The sequence below is a fragment of the Diabrotica undecimpunctata genome, chromosome 10 (assembly GCF_040954645.1).
Source record: "Diabrotica undecimpunctata isolate CICGRU chromosome 10, icDiaUnde3, whole genome shotgun sequence".
Classification (NCBI taxonomy): domain Eukaryota; kingdom Metazoa; phylum Arthropoda; class Insecta; order Coleoptera; family Chrysomelidae; genus Diabrotica; species Diabrotica undecimpunctata.
The window spans coordinates 13,103,139-13,121,998 of record NC_092812.1 but is presented as its reverse complement, the minus strand read 5'-3'; the positions used below and the strand labels follow the sequence as shown (position 1 = coordinate 13,121,998).

Genomic DNA, 18,860 nt, shown 5'->3' with positions numbered 1-18,860 from the left:
AAACCAAAATTAGCTGAGAAAAAATCTAGGATGCAGTCAACAGACGAAGCTATTCTAACAGACAAGACAGAGACAAAATATCCGTAATACAAATCCGAATGACTATACGTTAACAATGATCAACTGATCAAATTGTTGCATTCCTCGAGATCTCATTTGGCAACGGCATCACAATAATGAAAGCTCTGCAGAATAATACAGATATACAGGTTCTGTTGGACTATATGTAAAAGAAATATCCTTCTTGAACAGAAAGATTTGTTAAGGTTAGAGTTACTGGAACAACGAAAAAATTAAAGAAATATTTAACCACAGATAATAGCAACGCTGAAGTATCACAATCATCCACTGACGACGATTATCTCTCAGATACATCACAAAAGTTAAAAAAATCTACGTTTTTTTTACTGATTTGATCAAATTATGGGATAATAACCTGGTAGTCGGTTATTCACAATTTGGCTAGTACCTATAATAAAATAACCTTTCTAAAGTAGCAGAGCTAGTAGATAATTGAAAATGCGGCTGGCTAATTTGTTTAGTAGAATAATCACTGTAATCTTTACAAAACTATAAAACATCCACATTTGGTTAAATCTTCCATCGTAAGTACAATCTTATTTCAATATCCGTCTTACAAACAATTCACCTGATGACTTAAATTCGTCAAAGGCCATTGTTGAAGATGAAGTGGATGTGGAGTTTGTGGAGGTAACTGGTTTGTCAGTTCTCGAAAGTTTTTTTGTTATCTTTTGAATCTGACAATCTTTGTTCGTAGATTGGGATTCTAAATTAGTTTCTAGCATACCTTAACTGATGCCTTAACGTCATCTCTCTGCCTCACTGAGAAATTTTATTGTTTTCAAATTTGGCTCCAAGAATAAAGCCATATAATGTAAGTTATGTGCTTAACACCACCTCATCAATGCATATTTTGTTTCTATTTGTAATTCCTGGTGGTTAAAGGCTGATAATGAACCTCGGAGATAGCGTGAGGTATCAACTCTCATACTATAATAAAAAATTGGGAAATATTTACTGTTTTCCGATGAATAAGTCGATGGTTCCAGTAAAAGGACTCAGCTTTGTCACTAAATCGTACTCTAGCGTCAGCGAAGACGCTAGAGTCGAAAAGGTAAAAGGCGGGTGTCCGGGGCCCAAAAACTGGAACAGATCGGCTAGTGGAAAAAAAGTGCTTTAAGTATGAGGGTTGGATCGATGTAACTCATCATTCGGAAAACGCTTTAAATATGCTAAAAATTTTAATAATTCGCCTAAGAATATGGATGTACTAAAACGACGACGAAAATTGCAACACAAACGGACATTTAAAATGGCTGCAATGTTTAATGGAAATAAATAAAAGGAAGTGTTATCGTAACATAAAAAAAGGAAAATCGATATATTTGTACTAACGGAAACAAAGAAAAAAGATAAAGGTAACAAAAAAATTGGTAATAATATCCAAATGTACAGCTGTTTACCACAGAGTCATAAAGCCAAATGGGATAAAGCTGTACTCATTCATAATAAATTAGTAAAATACGTAAAAACCTCGCAAGAAGCTGACAAGCAAATTATCATGGTAGAGGTCACAAAAAATGGCAATAATATAGTTATCATATGGGTTTATACCGCCAATGAAGATGCTGTGATAGGACACAAACAAGAATTTTACGATAATCTAATGAACGTATTACAAAAAAAATAGAAAAAACAAGAAAATATTAGGTGCTCAGAGTATGGATCGGATCATCACTTGTTAGTCAACACAAGGTGTTGATTAGTTGATTAGGTTAGTTGATTATTACCTGGAAAATAACAGCGACCATCAATATGAACAAACAATGCCCGAAAATATGAGTATAGACAAATACAACTGTATTTTGTACCAACTCTGATTGACTACAACCTTACGATTAATTAAAAAAGAAAACAAGACAGATAAAGAAGTATACTGTTAAATAAAAGACTGAATGTATAGCAGCACAAGAAGCCACAGGGAATAAGAAAAATGTACGAAACCAAGATCCGCAGTGGTCACAAGAAATAAGTGAGTTAATAAATGCCAAACAGAAAACGATACAATCGGGTTATAAACACAAACTCTAGAAGACTAGAGATCATACACTTACTGGAATAGGGAAGTTAGGAAAACTGTGACCAAAAGAAAAATGAAACATGGGACAAAAAATGTGCTAAATGTGACCAAAGCATTTGGGGAACTAAGAAACGTACAGACAAACTGTTATAGCATATGTATAACATAGAGATAAGAAGAGTAAAAGGGAAATCTTAGAGAAGTTTTTCTCAGTTTTTCAAATATATCTGTCAGCACGGATCGACAAGACTCTTTTCAAAGATCTGGCACAGAGACCAGGACTACTTAAAAGACCTAATAGCACCTTCACCGAATATAAAAAGGAAACATTCGAGCTTTTATTACAGAACCACTTCCCAGGATCGACAGTTATTGATGAGCAGACACAGGCAAGAAACCTAGAACTACCTAAACGTCATAGGAAAGAAGATATGAATTCTTTGTAAAAAGCATCTAACCAGAGAATGTTTAGTGGGCCATAAACCACTTTGCTACATTTTAATCTCCAAAAGGGGGAGTGGAGTATTACCTGGCCTACTCCAAAAAGGATTGGATATTTTATTACCCATCCTAACAGAGATCTTTCAAACTAGCATAACACTATGTTGTATACCAAAGAATTAATCAACTGTAAGGTTGGTGAACATACACAAAATAGGTCGACAAGACAACGACCTACCTAAAGCCCACAGCCCGATCAGTCCTATACCATTTCTGTTAAAGGCAATAAAAATAATTCTTGATAGACAGACATATTAAGGAGGGGCCATTAAGGGATCATCCTCTCAATGGCAACCAGCATGACTATTAAGAAAGAATTCATCAAAAAATAAGTCGCTCCATTAATATTGGAGATATTGTGTTAACCACCTTTCTATTTACCAAATGCACATTCAATAATACAATATTACATAATAATACATTGCCCACAGAGGGGAGTACTTTCTCCCCTCCTGTGGTTACTCCTGGTGGATGTCCTGATTTTGCCCCCTAAACGCACAGATGATCAATGGGTAGGCCTATGTGGATAATCTAGTAATTATGGTGACGATAATACGGAATTATTCTATCCACCACACTCCACCGAACATACCAACGAAAATTTTCTTAAAATCAACTACGGGTTCAAATTTCCCTAACACAGCTAAAAATACAACACCCATACGCAGCTGCTCGATCTTTTATAGTCGTCAACAACTTATTAGGTATAATAAGAAAAATGTAATCGTGATTAAATTAAAAATTTTAGAATTATATTGATTAAATATACAAAAACATTTCTTATTATTAATAGTATAAATTTTATGCAACCATTGTTAAAGTATAATAATCCAAAAATAATAATTTTAATTAAATAAATTTAACAATCGTTAGCTAGTGATACACGTATAAATAAAACTCAAATAGCATTTGGGTATTTGGCAACAATGTTGATGATAATTTACAGCGTTGAAGATAATTTACAATCTTATAGTAGGAATTCTGTGTATTTTTGTTTTGATTTGTTTAGTAATTTGATTCGCAATATACAACTTTAATAAACTGTACTTATAAATACATATTAAATATAGCTTAATAGTTTAAAAAACTAATTATTGTTGTTCTTTAACAGGGTTTTGTGTTACGCCTGTATTTAGTCCCATTCATGATGGATCAGATAACAGCTGAACTTTAAGTGAAAATCCTTGGTCTTTAATATATGCAGATGTTGTTTTGTTGAAAGAAAAGTCTAAGATACTAAGTTTCTGCATAAATTATTTAACTCCAAGTCTGACTGATTGATAATTGATTTTAATATTCCTTTCAGGTTTACTCTGTTATTTTTGAATTTTACAGTTAAGTATCATAGGTATAATTTTGTTTAAAATTCTCCAATGAACATAATGATTCTAAGTGGTAGTAGAGACCTTGATCTATTTCTATGTGCTTGGAGAATATTTGTACACAAAGTGTAAAGCGACTATTGTAATTTTTTTAATTAAAATATATTTAATAATTTTAAGCATGTATTTTCACCACGCGCATCGATGCGAGCCTGGATTCGAACTCTTATAGTTCTAACAAGTCGATAAATCATTTCCTATGGCAGATTCTCCCATTCTTCTCTACAGGCAATTGTAAATTTATGATGGGTCTTAGGAGCATTCTTTTGGGCATGAATAGCTCTTAAGAGCATATCTTATGCATGTTCAATTGGCTTTATATGTGGAGACAGGCCACTCCAAAAAGCGAATACTTTCTGTCTCCAGATAGTCATTAACCGCTTCAGTCATATGTGGGCGGGTTATCAACCATAAATAAAAAATTTTCACACACAGCATCTCATCATTATCTCACATGAGATTCTAAAATCTGTGTGATGTATCTTTGTCCTGTTAGAGTCTCGTCAATAACCACCAATTCCGTGCGTTTACCTGCCATAATACCTGCCCAGAAAATAAAATTGTCACCAGCGAAAGAAAGTACGGGACGGGCTTGTGCTAGTTATGCAGCTCTTGTTGGGTCTCGCCAGATATCACCATTTAAACGTATTCTGGTCTGAAAAAAGCCCAAAATTACAAATCTGTTGTGGGAGCTGTATGTGTTCTTGAGCCTACTGGAGGTGGTGCAAAACATGTCTAGGTTGTAGCTGAAGAACTCTTATTGGTCAACAACTCCTCAAACCTTACTCTAAAATTCTCCTTTTTATTGTAGTCAACGATACTCTAAGTCCTGTAGCATACCTGACGTATCTTTGGAGGGCTGGTACAGACATAGAAGAATTTCTCCGAATGAAAATTCTGATATATATATTCTGTTGCTCACTGCATTACTCTGAGAAACACTCACTCTTTCCGCCTTGATCCTTTCTGAATGGCCTTAAGCGATAATTAACTAATAAATAATATAAATTTGTAAAAAAGAAACTGTAGGAAATCGCATTTGTAACAATTTCAGTCCATATTATTTTTTTGAAAAGTTTAAAATGACGGAGATATTGAGCAAAAACTGTTGTCCTTTTAACATGAAGATGGCGGCTGATGCAACGGTGAAATTTAAAGGCTAAAACTAAACGGCTAAAGGTTTAAATAATAAAATTTGGGGCAGCTTACCGTGCAAAGTTAAATGCTAACCCGACTGGAGTGACTATTCGTGGTTGTCAGAATATGCGGTATTCAAAACCTCAGATTCAATTCGTTTGCAACTATCTGTTTTGTGTTTTTTATTAGAAATAGATCATCGGCATAAGCGAAACACCGATGTTTTAGGTTATATATTGTTCCTTCTCTGTCCTTGTCTTATGTCATCTTCCTATGATCTTATTTGGTATCCTAAAGTTTTCCATTCCTTTGTATAATTGGACTTTGTGAATACCGTCATGTGTTTGTTTTTAAGCATACACCGATAAATTATTTTCACAGCTTTTTACTAATATTTGATTAAATATAAAAGTTTAATCGGAAACAGACCTTCCTCTTCTAAAATCTACCTCATGATCACCGACAGCTTTTTATGTGTATTTGCCAATCTTTCCCGACTTCTAAGCTAGGCCGGTAATGCAGATCCAAAGTTTACTGACATTTGCGCCAGAATTGGACTTTGACCATCTGGCACAAGTAGCCCATACTCTATACTAAAGCTATAATTCTTGCACATTGCACGGTCTAACTCAGAAATTAAATTACCATTCATTTTAAATCACTTTTTCACAAATTTTACCAGAATAAATGTTTCAAATGTTTGCACCCTGGCAAAACCAGATCAATAAAATGGGTATTTAAATAAAATAAAAAACCAATAAAAGTGTATTTTATATAAAAAGGGCTATTAAATATGTGATAAGGATACGGATTTATAAAATTGTAAAAACGTCAATATGAGGGGTGATGCATACCTTTTGAAAATATGTGTATAATTGTATGTTACCCGTTAATAAATAAATAATTTTATTTTTTATATAAGCTAAAACACATATTGAACCTAACCTAACTTAATTTTTATGTCATATTCTCAGTTAATCCGCGAGTGTTTATTTGATTATACCTTATACACAATAGTCCTACTGTTATATGTGCCAGTAGCACAATACCCGTTAACCATTGGGGCATGCCGTATTGGGGATAATAACTTCTGCACCCAGTCGAACCTGCGCAGAGCACTGAAGAGCTCAAACTCATAATCTCTAACCGGCACACAGAAGATACATTTGGAAGAAATAAGATGATAGGGCAAAAAACATGAAAAAATAAATGTATGTGTATGGCTGAATGCTGTAAAAGTGTTTTTAATACTAATGATAAGACGAAGTTTAACGAATTAATTTATTTTCTCTAACAATTTTAGAGCCGTTTAAAAGAGACATCTCTCGTAATCTTCCGGAGCTGTTGACAAACAAAACTTAGAATAAAATCAGGTTATTAAGCCGAGTACTCTTTTGTGACAAATGCAGAATTCAAATTTCGGCTTACTACCACATTAACCGCAACTCGAGCGGAGTATCTTATTTGTTTTAATTTCTTGCGTTTTGTAGGTTGTAGGCTTTTGTTTCATCGGTCTGAATAATTAACTTACCGTCTCAGAATCACAATTCTCTTACGTGTGAGACATTTTAATGAGATTTCTCTAAATTAGTATCCTAGTGTTCGAAATTAACAGTCTTATGTTATTGAAAATTATCATTCGTATATAACACTCATCTGCAATCTAGGTAAACGTAACAGACATACATTAATGACGATTTTTACCTTACAAAAATTAGGAAAACAATAATTAATAGAGGAGTTCGGTTCAACTCGATTCTAATCTGATACAGTTCTGTATCGATAACTATAATGTTGTATTCAATGTGGGTTCCGAATATTTTTAACATTACCAAAGTTTAATATAAGTTATAAATTGTGAACTCAGTGATTTATTGAAATAAACTGTGAGTGTACAACCTCTTTACATAATATCCAGTTAAATTAGCATTAAAATCAGCAAATTGCAATTATTTGTTATTGTTTTACCAGCAAAATAACCGCCTTTAGTAAAGACCGATTTAGGTTCTGTTTTAGCAGGTGTACAGGGTCTGACTTACTTTTCACTTAACGTTTATCGAAATAAATTCAAACATGGAATCACACAACAGTTTTACATATTCTTCGGCAGCGTCGAGAGTGCAATTTCCTTTAAAGTCCCAAGCAATTTTCTTTAGTGCCTTAGAAAACACCAAACTTCAAGACTCCCTTCTCCCACTTGGAAATATAATATAATCCGACCGAAAAATATAATCTTCTCTTCTAGATTATCTAATAATCGCATATGTATATATTTATCCAATAAACAAATAGTGGATGACATTCCTCAAAATTAGTGCTTCTATGCCTGAGTACAATCACATCCTTAGTTTTCGAAGACAAATCTATATCAGTCCTTATAGTCTAACACTACCAGAGTCATTTACTCTTGTTTTTGACAACACGATATATAGAATATTCATTTCTCAAGACAGTTTAATTTGCTTTAGATGCAAGAAGCCAGGTCACATTCCTTCACAGTACTCCGAACCACTAACTTGACTAAACCCCAACCAAAACAATGAAGCGTCGGTATCCAGCGCAACAAATATATCCTTGCAAGCACCCAATGACACTTCTCAATGTGAACAAATGTCTATTTCTAATATCTAAAATTTAACTTAAATAATTGTTACAAATGTTCAATTGTTCACAAATTGTAATTAATTGTTACAATGATTGATTGGTACAAATGTTAAATTTAATATTATTACAAATGTTACAGGAATGTCGCTAATACCCTTTGGGTGGATGCGACTTTGGCTCTTTAAATAAAAAAAAAATAATTAATAGAATATACATATAATATAGAGCATTCAACTTATATTTCTTCTAGAAATTATTTGTATTTGTTTTTACTAATTTAAAACTCTTTCGAAGCAGTATTATAACGTAGATTTATCAGTCAAATCTACTTTAATGGGAAAATTGACTCAACATAAAATATAGAGATCCTCTGGAATATCAAGAAAAATATGAGTACCAGGAAAATTAAACAGATGGTGAAAATAATACTAACATAAAATATATACACTGCAAATCAATTATTTAACTAAAACATTATACATATTCCATGTCTATTACATGGTCGTAAAAAAGGTATTTCTACAAAATAGTAAAAAAGGATAAACAATTTTATACAAAAAAATAAAATCTTATGGAATACACCAATAGCTTTTAAACAGTCTATTAATTTTTTTTAATAACTATTTTGACCTAGCTTTATCTTCTTATAGTGTCGTGCACCTATAGTGCGTTGGCGAATTATCTTAAGGCCAGACGTCTGTCTTTTGCGGCATGCAAAAGATCGCCAATGTTATTTATGCCTGTGCAGTTCTTGATGTTCCGTAGACACGACATTTGTTTGCGACCTACTCCTCTCTTGCCTTCAATCTTTCCCTAGATGATTATTTAAGGGATTGCGTATTTTTTTCCTCTCAGAATATGGCTGAGGTATCCAATTTTTCGTACCTTGATCAAATTGAGTAGTTCTCTCTCAGTATTTGTTTTTCTTAAGACTTGTTTCTCACATTATCTGTCCATTGTATGCGGAACATTCTTCACAACGTTCACATTTCAAAGGCCTCCAAGTTATTAATGGAAGGTACTCTTAACGTCCATGTTTCCATGCCGTATAACAATATGGACCATACATAGCATTTAACCATCCTGTAGCGGAGATTGAAATAAAGCTTGCGGTTAGACAGTAGCGGTTTAAATTTGATAAAAGCTTGTCTTGGTTGTTCGGTACGGCATTTTATTTCTTGTTGAGGATCCCATTGGTCATTCATCATCATTCTTAAGTATTTATATGTTTTCACTTGATGGATTGGAGCATTGTCTACTTGCAGTTGTATTCCCTGCATATCATGATCGTTGTCTGTTATTATCGTGGTGTCGTCGGCGTAACGAATGTTATTTATCAGGAACCCGATTACCTTTATTCCACACTCAGAGCCTTCCAGTGCCTCTGCAAAAATGTTCTCCACATAGAGATTAAAGAGATTAGGAGACAAAATACACCCCTGTCGCACCCCTATTAAAATTTCAAATTCTTCTGTGTTGGTTGATTTGTTCAGTCTCACTCTTTTTGATTGCTTTTGAGTGCTTTTTGATTCCAATAGAGATTCTGGATAACTCTTATATCTTTCTCGTCCTAGCACAACTGATAAATTTACTATTTGACAATAAACTCATTCCTAGTCCTATAAATTACCAGGAATGAATGGTATATATCCAGTGTTATTATAAGAGACCGAAAGTTTTGTACAGCAGAATATGTAATGTTCTTAGAAGTAGTGTAGCCTTTGGCTACATACCTAAAGCCATATAGAGAAATTAGAGTAACTTTCATCCCCAAACCGGGGATAAGAGAACGGGAAAAGGCAAAGTCTCTAAGACCAATAAGTCTAATGTCATTCCTACAAAAGACATTAGAGAAACTGCTCAACAGGTATATTAGGGATAAAATATTGGTACACACTGCAATACATCAAGAATAACATGTCTATAAACAGGGAATTTAATCGCGACAGCACTCCACAGACTCGTAGAAAAAGTGGAGAACTCAATTGAAAATAAAGAGGTGATGCTGGAAGCCTTTTTGGATATAGAGGGAGCTTTCAATAACACTTCAATCACCTTTTTTTGTGTGCCGTGCTTGTTTTTAAGCTTTGGCTATCATCGTATTAACAAGCTGATCAAATTTTTCTCAGTAAAAAAATATTTCCTCAACCGTTCGACCAGTCCATTGTCTAATATTACGCAGTCAGGATAGTTGTTTTCTTCCGACCCAGCGATTTCCTTCGATTTTGCCCTGAATGATCAAACGGAGTAAGCGATATTTAGGTCCTCCCATTATATGGCCGATGTATTGCACCTTTGTCATTTTGATGATGTGGACCAATTCTCACTCCTCTTTGTGCATGATCTCTAGCACACGTTAGTTAGATATGTGTGCTGTGGGATTCTGAGCATGCAACGGTAACACCACATCTCGATAGCTTCTAATTTATTGAGATTTTTTAATTTTGTTGTCTAGGTTTCGAAACCATAGAACAAAGCGGACCAGATGTAGCACTTTAATACTCTTAGACGTGTGGTCAATAATAGACTTCTTTTTCTTCTTCTTTTTATATAGACATAACTCTTTCTGTTTTTTAATGTGCCTCCAATAAGTTGTCGTTTCATCGTTTTCGTGGTCTTCCTACTGATCGTCTTCCTATAGGGGAACTGTCTCTTGATGTCTTTACTACTCTATTTGTTGTCATTCGCCTTATATGATCGTTCCATTCTACTCTTCTATTTCTTACCCAGTTCTTGATGTTCGCCACCTTACATCTACGTCGTATATCTGTACTTCTAGCTCTGTCCCATAGTATCTTACCATCAATTTTTCTATCAATTTGATTGAATGACAGACTTCTACTGTACGATACAGAACGCCAGTTATTATAGCTTTTCGTGCAAGTTCTTTTTTGGTCAACATTTTCTCGTCACTTTCAACCCTGCAGTCAATCCAACTACCCAACATCTAAAGTGTTCCACCCTTTTCAGGATTTTGTTTCTAATTTTATTACTGAGTCTTCGATACTAATTTTTCCAACCATCATCCAGTTTGTTTTCTTTGCATTGATTGTTAAGCCCCTTTTAGTGCATCTGTTGTTTACAGAGTTCAACTTCAAGGTTGAAAGGTCTTCTAGGCTCTCTGCCATTATAGCGGTGACATCAGATGTTATTAGTAATTTCACCATTAATTTTAACACATTCACGACGATTATTTAACGCTCCACAAGGAAACAAAGTTCCTGTATTTGGCTGTATACCATATATTAAAAAATTTTGAATAAAATCCTTTATAAAAAGGTATATAAAAAACCCAGTTGGGCTATGTTGCATTGACAAAACGTTTTCGGAATAAATATTCCATCATCAGTGTCAAGTTAATACATGGATGTAGCCACTAAATATGTGGGTAAAAACCCTTTAAAAATTATTAAATAAGATTTGATTTACATTATGTCTAATTTACAGTTAAGATGTTAAAGTTACCGTTGGATTGGTAACAGGGCGACATATGACTCTACATTAGTTGCGAGTCCTGAGACGGTATGTCTACGAGGACTTTGTCAAAGCAACTCATGTCAACTTATATCTTGAGTTGCTTTGACAAAGTCCTCGTAGACATACCGTCTCAGGACTCGCAACTAATGTAGAGTCATATGTCGCCCTGTTACCAATCCAACGGTAACTTTAACATCTTAACTGTAAATTAGACATAATGTAAATCAAATCTTATTTAATAATTTTTAAAGGGTTTTTACCCACATATTTAGTGGCTACATCCATGTATTAACTTGACACTGATGATGGAATATTTATTCCGAAAACGTTTTGTCAATGCAACATAGCCCAACTGGGTTTTTTATATACCTTTTTATAAAGGATTTTATTCAAAATTATTTAACGCTATCTCATAAACTGGTTCAGTGTAGGCATTAAACAACATCGGTGACATAACACATCCCTGTCTGACACCAAGCTTAATAGAAACTTTAGCTGAAACCTCCTGATCCACCTTAATACAAGCGGTCTGATTGTAGTAAAGATTTTTGAGCATTCTAATATCATACGTGTCCAGACCAACTGAGTCCAAGCATTGAAATAGTAGTGTATGTGTATGTCTATCAAAGGCTTTTTGGAAATCTATAAAACATACGTAAATATTTTTCCAACATATTGTCCTAGTTGAACGACAAACGCGGCAACGCGACGCAAAAATATCAAGTTATGGTTGTATTTTTGTGTGGAATACGTTTTCGAATTTTCGGGAAGAAGTGAAGAAGTGGAATGGTAAAGGGGTATTAAAGCAAATATTCGTGTTTTAGTTTTATATAACGATCGATCTAGAGCTCCTTATTAATTCAGTGCGAGAACAAAGACTTTTATTGTGGAATAAAAAACATAAAGATTATAGAAATCGTTTATTGGCAAGAAAAGCTTGGAAGAGTGTTGGAAGAGAAGAGACTTGGGTGCACCACTAAGTACATAATTGAAAGTTTAACTAATACTCATAATAAAGGTAAAATCCACTAACTCATACTAGTTATGTTAAAAAAAAATTTAAAAATAATTCTCTTGTCTGTAAAGCTTCTTGGGTTGAAGTATTATATCGCCGTGATCTTTGAAGTTTTTGTGTCTGGAAATTGTTTTAGGAGATAAGTTTTCCACTACCAAGCAAAAAAAAAACGGATCTTTAATATTGTAATTTGACAAAAAATGTTTTGTTGGTACTTTTATTTTCCCACATTCGATCGCACGACGGAACAAACATGTATCATATACTCCGGCATCATTAGCGTTACTATAGGCACCTATATCAACGATAATAAATTTTTAATTCAAGTCTGTAATGGCTAATAAGATAATGGAATAAAATGCTTTGTAATTATAATATATGGAACCGCTTTTTTTCGGTTTCTTAATGCGGATGTGCTTCCCATCTATGCAACCAATACAGTTCGGAAATTGTTACTTTTACCAAAAATCATTAGCTATATTCAGAAACTTGTCCTTTGTTGGTACTGGCATGTGTTTTTGCACTAAAGTCATCCATATAGTAACGCAAGCTTGTTTTACAATATTAGCTACTGCTGTTTTTGATATGCGAAAACTAAATGCTAGTTTTCTAAATGACGTACCAGTTACCAAGTACCTAAAAAATCACTATTAGTATTTTTTCTATTACAGGTGCAGATGCCCAGAAAAAAGTGAAAAAATCTTTGTGATTCTTTTGCAAGAGAATTGAAAAAAATCCCTAAAAGGCGATCTGATGCTGACGCTGAAAATGGGGGGGGGGTGTACAAGGGATGACTGGCCATATTTGGAGGCGATGAAATTTTTAGTAATTATAAAGCCATGTACAAGTGCCGCAAGCGTTCTTGGACATTGCTAGATGAAACAGATATGCTTGACGATGACATACTGGTACAACTCATCATAACTGCAGTTAAACGAGCATGTGACAGATTAGAAAGACATCTAGGTAATTATTTCATTGACGAACAGATTATTCCTTTCTGTGGAGGATGTCCAAATGGTTTAAAAAAAGTAGTTAAAAACAAATTGCCTAACAGTGTTTGTGGCTACAACAAGCGACAGTCTAATAATAGAGTTTGAGGTATATCAAGGTTCAAGAACTCCCTTCCCTGACAAATCATTTGGAGTTTCCGCCGCTGTGATTCTACATTTATCATAGTCAATTCCTTCAGGAAGCTGTCTCTATTTTGATAGATATTTTTCATCAATACCCTTCATTGAACGTCTATCTCAAATGAAACTTCATGGAACAGGTACTTTGATGATGAACAGACTTCCAGAATGGAGAAAGATACCATTTAAACAAGATCGTTGTGTGAAACGAGGCGAATCACAGCAATTTGTGTGTGGAGACGTAGTGGTTGTTAATGAAAAGACAATAGATATATGCTAATGTTATCGAATTGTCAGCTAACAATACAGTAAATTGCTGGGATAAAGCTTCTAAAGCTTATATTTAAGTTTCTATGCCAAAGCTTATTTACAACTACAATACCATCATGGGAGGTGCGAATGTTCTACACCAAGGTATGGAATATTATCGCACGTTCATGAAAACAAAAAATGGACCCTCAAAGTGATATAGAACAGAAGCCATTAATGCAGATACTTCAAAAAAAAAATACAAGATTTGCTTCAGTTCAGATTAGAAGTAGCTGGTCTAATTGGAACTAAAATCAAAAATCCTTCATCAACAAGTGAAGGTATTGAATCTATGGATATTGATTCAGCTGCAAACCAAAAAAGGTATCGACCAGCCAATAATTAAAGTAACTCAAGGAGGTATGACTGTTATGAACATTTTTCTATTGTTCATGAAATTCTAGCTCCTAGAACAGATTTGAAAATTGCTCTAGTAGGTCTAAAGTTAGATGTGAAAAGTGCAACGTTTATTTGTGTTTGTCACGCAACAAGTCCTACTTTACAGATTACCCCAAAAAATAATTATAAGTTTGAAATTGCTGTACCTCTCAATTTTCAGATATATTTGTTTAAAATTTACTCCTAGTTTTTGTTTTATTTTAGTTAGTATGTAATAGCATGTTAACAAATTATAAAAATAATTTTTATTTGCATCTAATATAGCATCATTCCATAGAACATAAGCCCAGAGCGCATGAATGTGACATATCATTTGTGAAAAATTCAAAAAATGAGTTTTTTTTCTGCACATTTTTTACACCTTTTTTTAACAATAAACGACGATAAGACAATAATGGAAAGATCGAGGGAACCTTTACAGCTGATACTGAATGAAAATCAAGCGAATACAATGGAGAAGGAAAGCCACAATAAGAGTGTCCATGAGAAACACGGAAAACCCAGAAACTATAGAAAAAGAAGAACTGGAAGAAGCAATCAGAAAGATAAAGATTGGAAAAGCACCAGGAAGCGATGAAGTAGCACCAGAAATGATGAAATATATAGGAGTAAAAGCAAAAGAAAAATTGTTATACATATATAACCTAATATGGAAGAGAAAAGTAATACCCAGAGAATGGACAAATGCAGTAAATATAGCTATATACAAGAAAGGAAACACAAGAGACTGTAAGAACTATAGAGGTATATCACTACTATGTGTAGTAGCAAAAGTATATGAAACCATAATAGAAAGGAAAATTAGAAAAGAAATAGAACATAAATTAGAGGACGTACAAAGTGGATTCAGGAAAGGACACAACACACAAGACCATATATTCACCATGCAACTATATCTGAGCTTTATAGACATGGAAAAAGCATTCGACTCAATCAAAAGAAAAGATATATGGAAAAGTTTGAAAAAGAAACAAGTGGGTGAAGAACTGATAGAAGCAACAAAGAGTATATACATGAAAACAACAAATACAGTAAGAATGTTAAATATACAGTCAGAACCATTTGAAACAACTCAAGGAGTTAGACAAGGGGGAAGTCTCAGCCCAGTGCTATTCATAAATGTAATAGATGAGATAGTGAAAGAATGTAAGAAAACATTCAAGAAATACTGCATCGGTTGGAACAGAATGCAAATGATAAATGCTGAGATGTGTATATTTGCAGACGACATAGTATTAATTGCGGAAACTGCAGAAAAACTGAAATACAACTTAGAGAAATGGAACCTAGAAGCAAGCAAATACAACTTAAACGTAAACAAAGAGAAGACTAGGATAATGAAAATATCAAGGAAACAAGGGGCGTAAGATCAAATAGAAGTAATGATTCATACAAATACTTAGGAACAATGATCAACAACAAAGAAGACATTGAGGACGATCTTAACAACAGAATGGAAAACATAGGAAAACTATTCCAAACACTAAATAGAGGTTTCTTAAAACCAAAGAAATATCAACAAAGACCAAGATGACAATATACAAAACAATATATAGACCTACAGTGACATATGGAGCAGAAAATTGGATATTAAACAAAAGACATCAGAGCAGAATTCAGGCAGGAGAGACGAAATACCTCAGAAATGCCTCAGAAGAACGGAGTAAAAAGAACTGATAGAATCAGAAATGAAGAAATAAGAGAAAGACTCAAAATCAAACCGATACTCGACTCAATCAAGATGAAAAAATTGGCATGGTTCGGACATCTAACCCGGATGGACAATAATAGACGAGTAAAAAGAGTGTGGGACGCCAAACCCATAGGGAAGAACAGAAGAGGAAGACCCATTAAAGAATGGAACAGTGACATCTCGCAGATACTGCAGAGTAAGGGTAAGACTTGGCAGGAAGCAACACAGACGGCATCCAATAGGAAGGAATGGAGAAAGTTCGTTAAGAGCTAGGACACCTCAGAAGACTGTCAAATATTGTAATTTAATGAATTGTATTATAAACGGCCCAACTCCGAAAGGTACAAATGGGTCTACTGATTAAGTAAGTAAAGTAAGTTTTTTAGACACTGTATATCGTATTAATTCTAAGGGAAACTTAATTTTCACTCAAAAAAAGTTCAGCCTTGAAAGAGATATAGTGTTAAATAAGTGTAATATTATAGTTATGTGGTTATCATTTATGAGTTTTAATAGTTCTGCAAGGTTTTTTCAGATCTACAGATTTTTATATTTTTAGCGTTTTTATGCTATGCATATTTCTTTAATATATCTGGTCCTATTTCACTTTTTATCTCTGCAAGATTGTTTCTGTCGTCCAGATAACTCGTGTGTATATTCGGTCAACATTTTTAATTTGTCTTTTAGGACTGGATGGATGAATTTTAGAATATTAATATAACCCAGTATAAACTTTTATTACTTGCCGAAGATTATTGTGTTAAAGTTGATTTTAAGTAATCAAATGAGTTATTCTTAAATAAAGTCGTCCGTTGAACACACTTAAAAAATATTGATACGATTTTAACATATTATATTTAAAAATTATTAAAATGTATAAGTTGTTCCAAGTTGCAAGCAGTTTATATTATTGTTTTTACAGAAAACCGAAAATAATAAATATATGAATTTGTCTATTTTAAATACTTTGAAAATAAAATATAAAATATTTAAATATTTTGTTATTTCTATTTGTTTTTTAATACATGCAATAGTTGCAAATATGGGTAAAATAAATGAAGAGATACAGGTCATTCTATTCAGAAAATTTATTTCCATTATCCTGGAATTAAAACTATAAAAACAGATTTCTAGAGTATCGCTGTATTGCAGAAAATACATCAGGAATAACTCGGGAATTGACCCCAATCGTTGACTTCCTATAAGCTAATTGTAGACTTACCGTAAAACTGAAATATCAACAGCATATAGAAGAGCAGATGTGGGTATGTCGTCCGAAGAGCTTGTATGTTATGCATGATTGCGCGATCTCAATCCACCCCGTCTATGTGGCCGCTGAGTCCCATGGTCCTGCAACAGACATTAAAGTGAGTGTGGTCCCCGCTATTCAGTGGCGTACTAATCGAGCAAAAAAATTATGATATGAATTATAAATATTATTATTATAATATTAATTCACATAAATCAGAATATATATATATATATATATATATATATATATATATATATATATATATATATATATATATATATATATATATATATATATATATTATGATTATGATACTGTACTTTGAGCTAATTAAAAAACAGTTATTAATTATATTTAAGTTTAATAAATTGATAAAAAATGAAACAATTAATTCAATTGATATTCTAATCAAATTTATTGCAAAACCTTTAATTATAGATGCCAAATTTTAATTATATTGTTTAAATTTTATCTCAGGGTTTTCTCTAGGTTCTAAAATACCTTCAACTTCTAATAGGGTTAAAATATATAGCGGAAGTACAAGGAAAATACAAGAAATGTTAAATAAAATTTATTCAAATATATTGATCAAATACCTTGCAAAAATTTTATTACATATACAAAAAAAATATATCAAATATCCCTGTGCCCTACTTTGAAAAATTTGGAAACAAAACTGCGCAGTTTTTTTTTTGCTTAGACTTCTCGTCATACAGCCAGACACAAAAGGAATAAGACAATATCCATCATTATAATGTACCTAAATCCTAAATGCCTTATCAAAATAAAAGATTACATCGATATTAGGAGAACACACTCTTCTCGCCTAGGGACCTATCAAGGCATTTATTTATATAAGACACAACAACACTAGGTCACGGAGAGGAGGAAGTTATACAAATGGTTTAAAACAAAGGTAACAAGATTAACTAAATAATTTTTAGAGAATTATAATGATAATTTGCTGTCTTTTAAAAATTTAATTAAAGAGTTGTAAATATCTACAGAGCCAAGTGATAATAAATATAGTATGTTCCAAGGAGCTGCTATTTTATATTTTAATAAATCATTTATAAGTTTGGATGAGTAGACTGTATTTTTAGAACAACCAAAAAATATATGATCTAAATCACTTTCCTCTCCACAATGCTCAGTCCAAATTTAATACCCTTGAATTGTTTTCCCATACTAACGTTTTTGAATTTATAAACAATTAAACAAACTTTATCAAATGTTATTAACGATTCCGTTTCAAAAATTCTCTGTGCGAGGTTGTTCAAAAACACGCCTTGGATACTGGTGTAGAACTCGTTTGCTAACCGCCTAACTTAGGTCTGTCCCAAAACCTAACATAGATCTCTCGTACTGAAACAAACTCCTCTACCCACCGGATACTGAGTTCTCTCAATGCAAGCTCAATGCAAAACCTGCTACCCTCGTCTTATTCAGCATACAAGAAACTAAAACGTTTTCTTTAAGTTTCCTTTTAAATTAAACACTTTTAAAAAATAAGGTTTTTTTTTTATCTTAATACAAACTTAACATTTAAAAAAATCCTTCTGAGAATGGTGACACGTACCACGAGTCGGAGGTACGCTATTTCGTTTCACTGCTCCCTCTTAGATCTGAACGTCCCGATCAGCAACTTTACATGAGGCCCAGGATGACGAAATGTACAAGACTCTCTAGCTCTGCATAAACTCCTCAAAAATAAATAAAAGTCTACTGTCTTTGAAGGACACGATCTGTTCGGGTTAATGCAATACACAGAAATTCGTACGCCGGTATCTCGGAAGATCACTTTAAGCATCCTTCTTTTAATCTTTAAATCCAGATTTTTTAGTGCTTAGCCTATCT

The 18,860-nt window shown here is 33.3% G+C and overlaps 1 protein-coding gene across 1 annotated transcript in view; it reads right to left on the bottom strand.

Annotated features, from left to right (window-relative positions):
- The window catches only part of LOC140452340 (lachesin-like), a 985,903-nt gene that overhangs the window by 825,443 nt on the left and 141,600 nt on the right, over nucleotides 1-18,860 (bottom strand). The window contains exon 2 of the mRNA XM_072546526.1: nucleotides 16,974-17,101. Within this exon, the coding sequence (XP_072402627.1) occupies nucleotides 16,974-17,049 (76 nt within the window). The 5' untranslated portion in view covers nucleotides 17,050-17,101. The remainder of the gene's footprint in view (nucleotides 1-16,973; nucleotides 17,102-18,860) is intronic.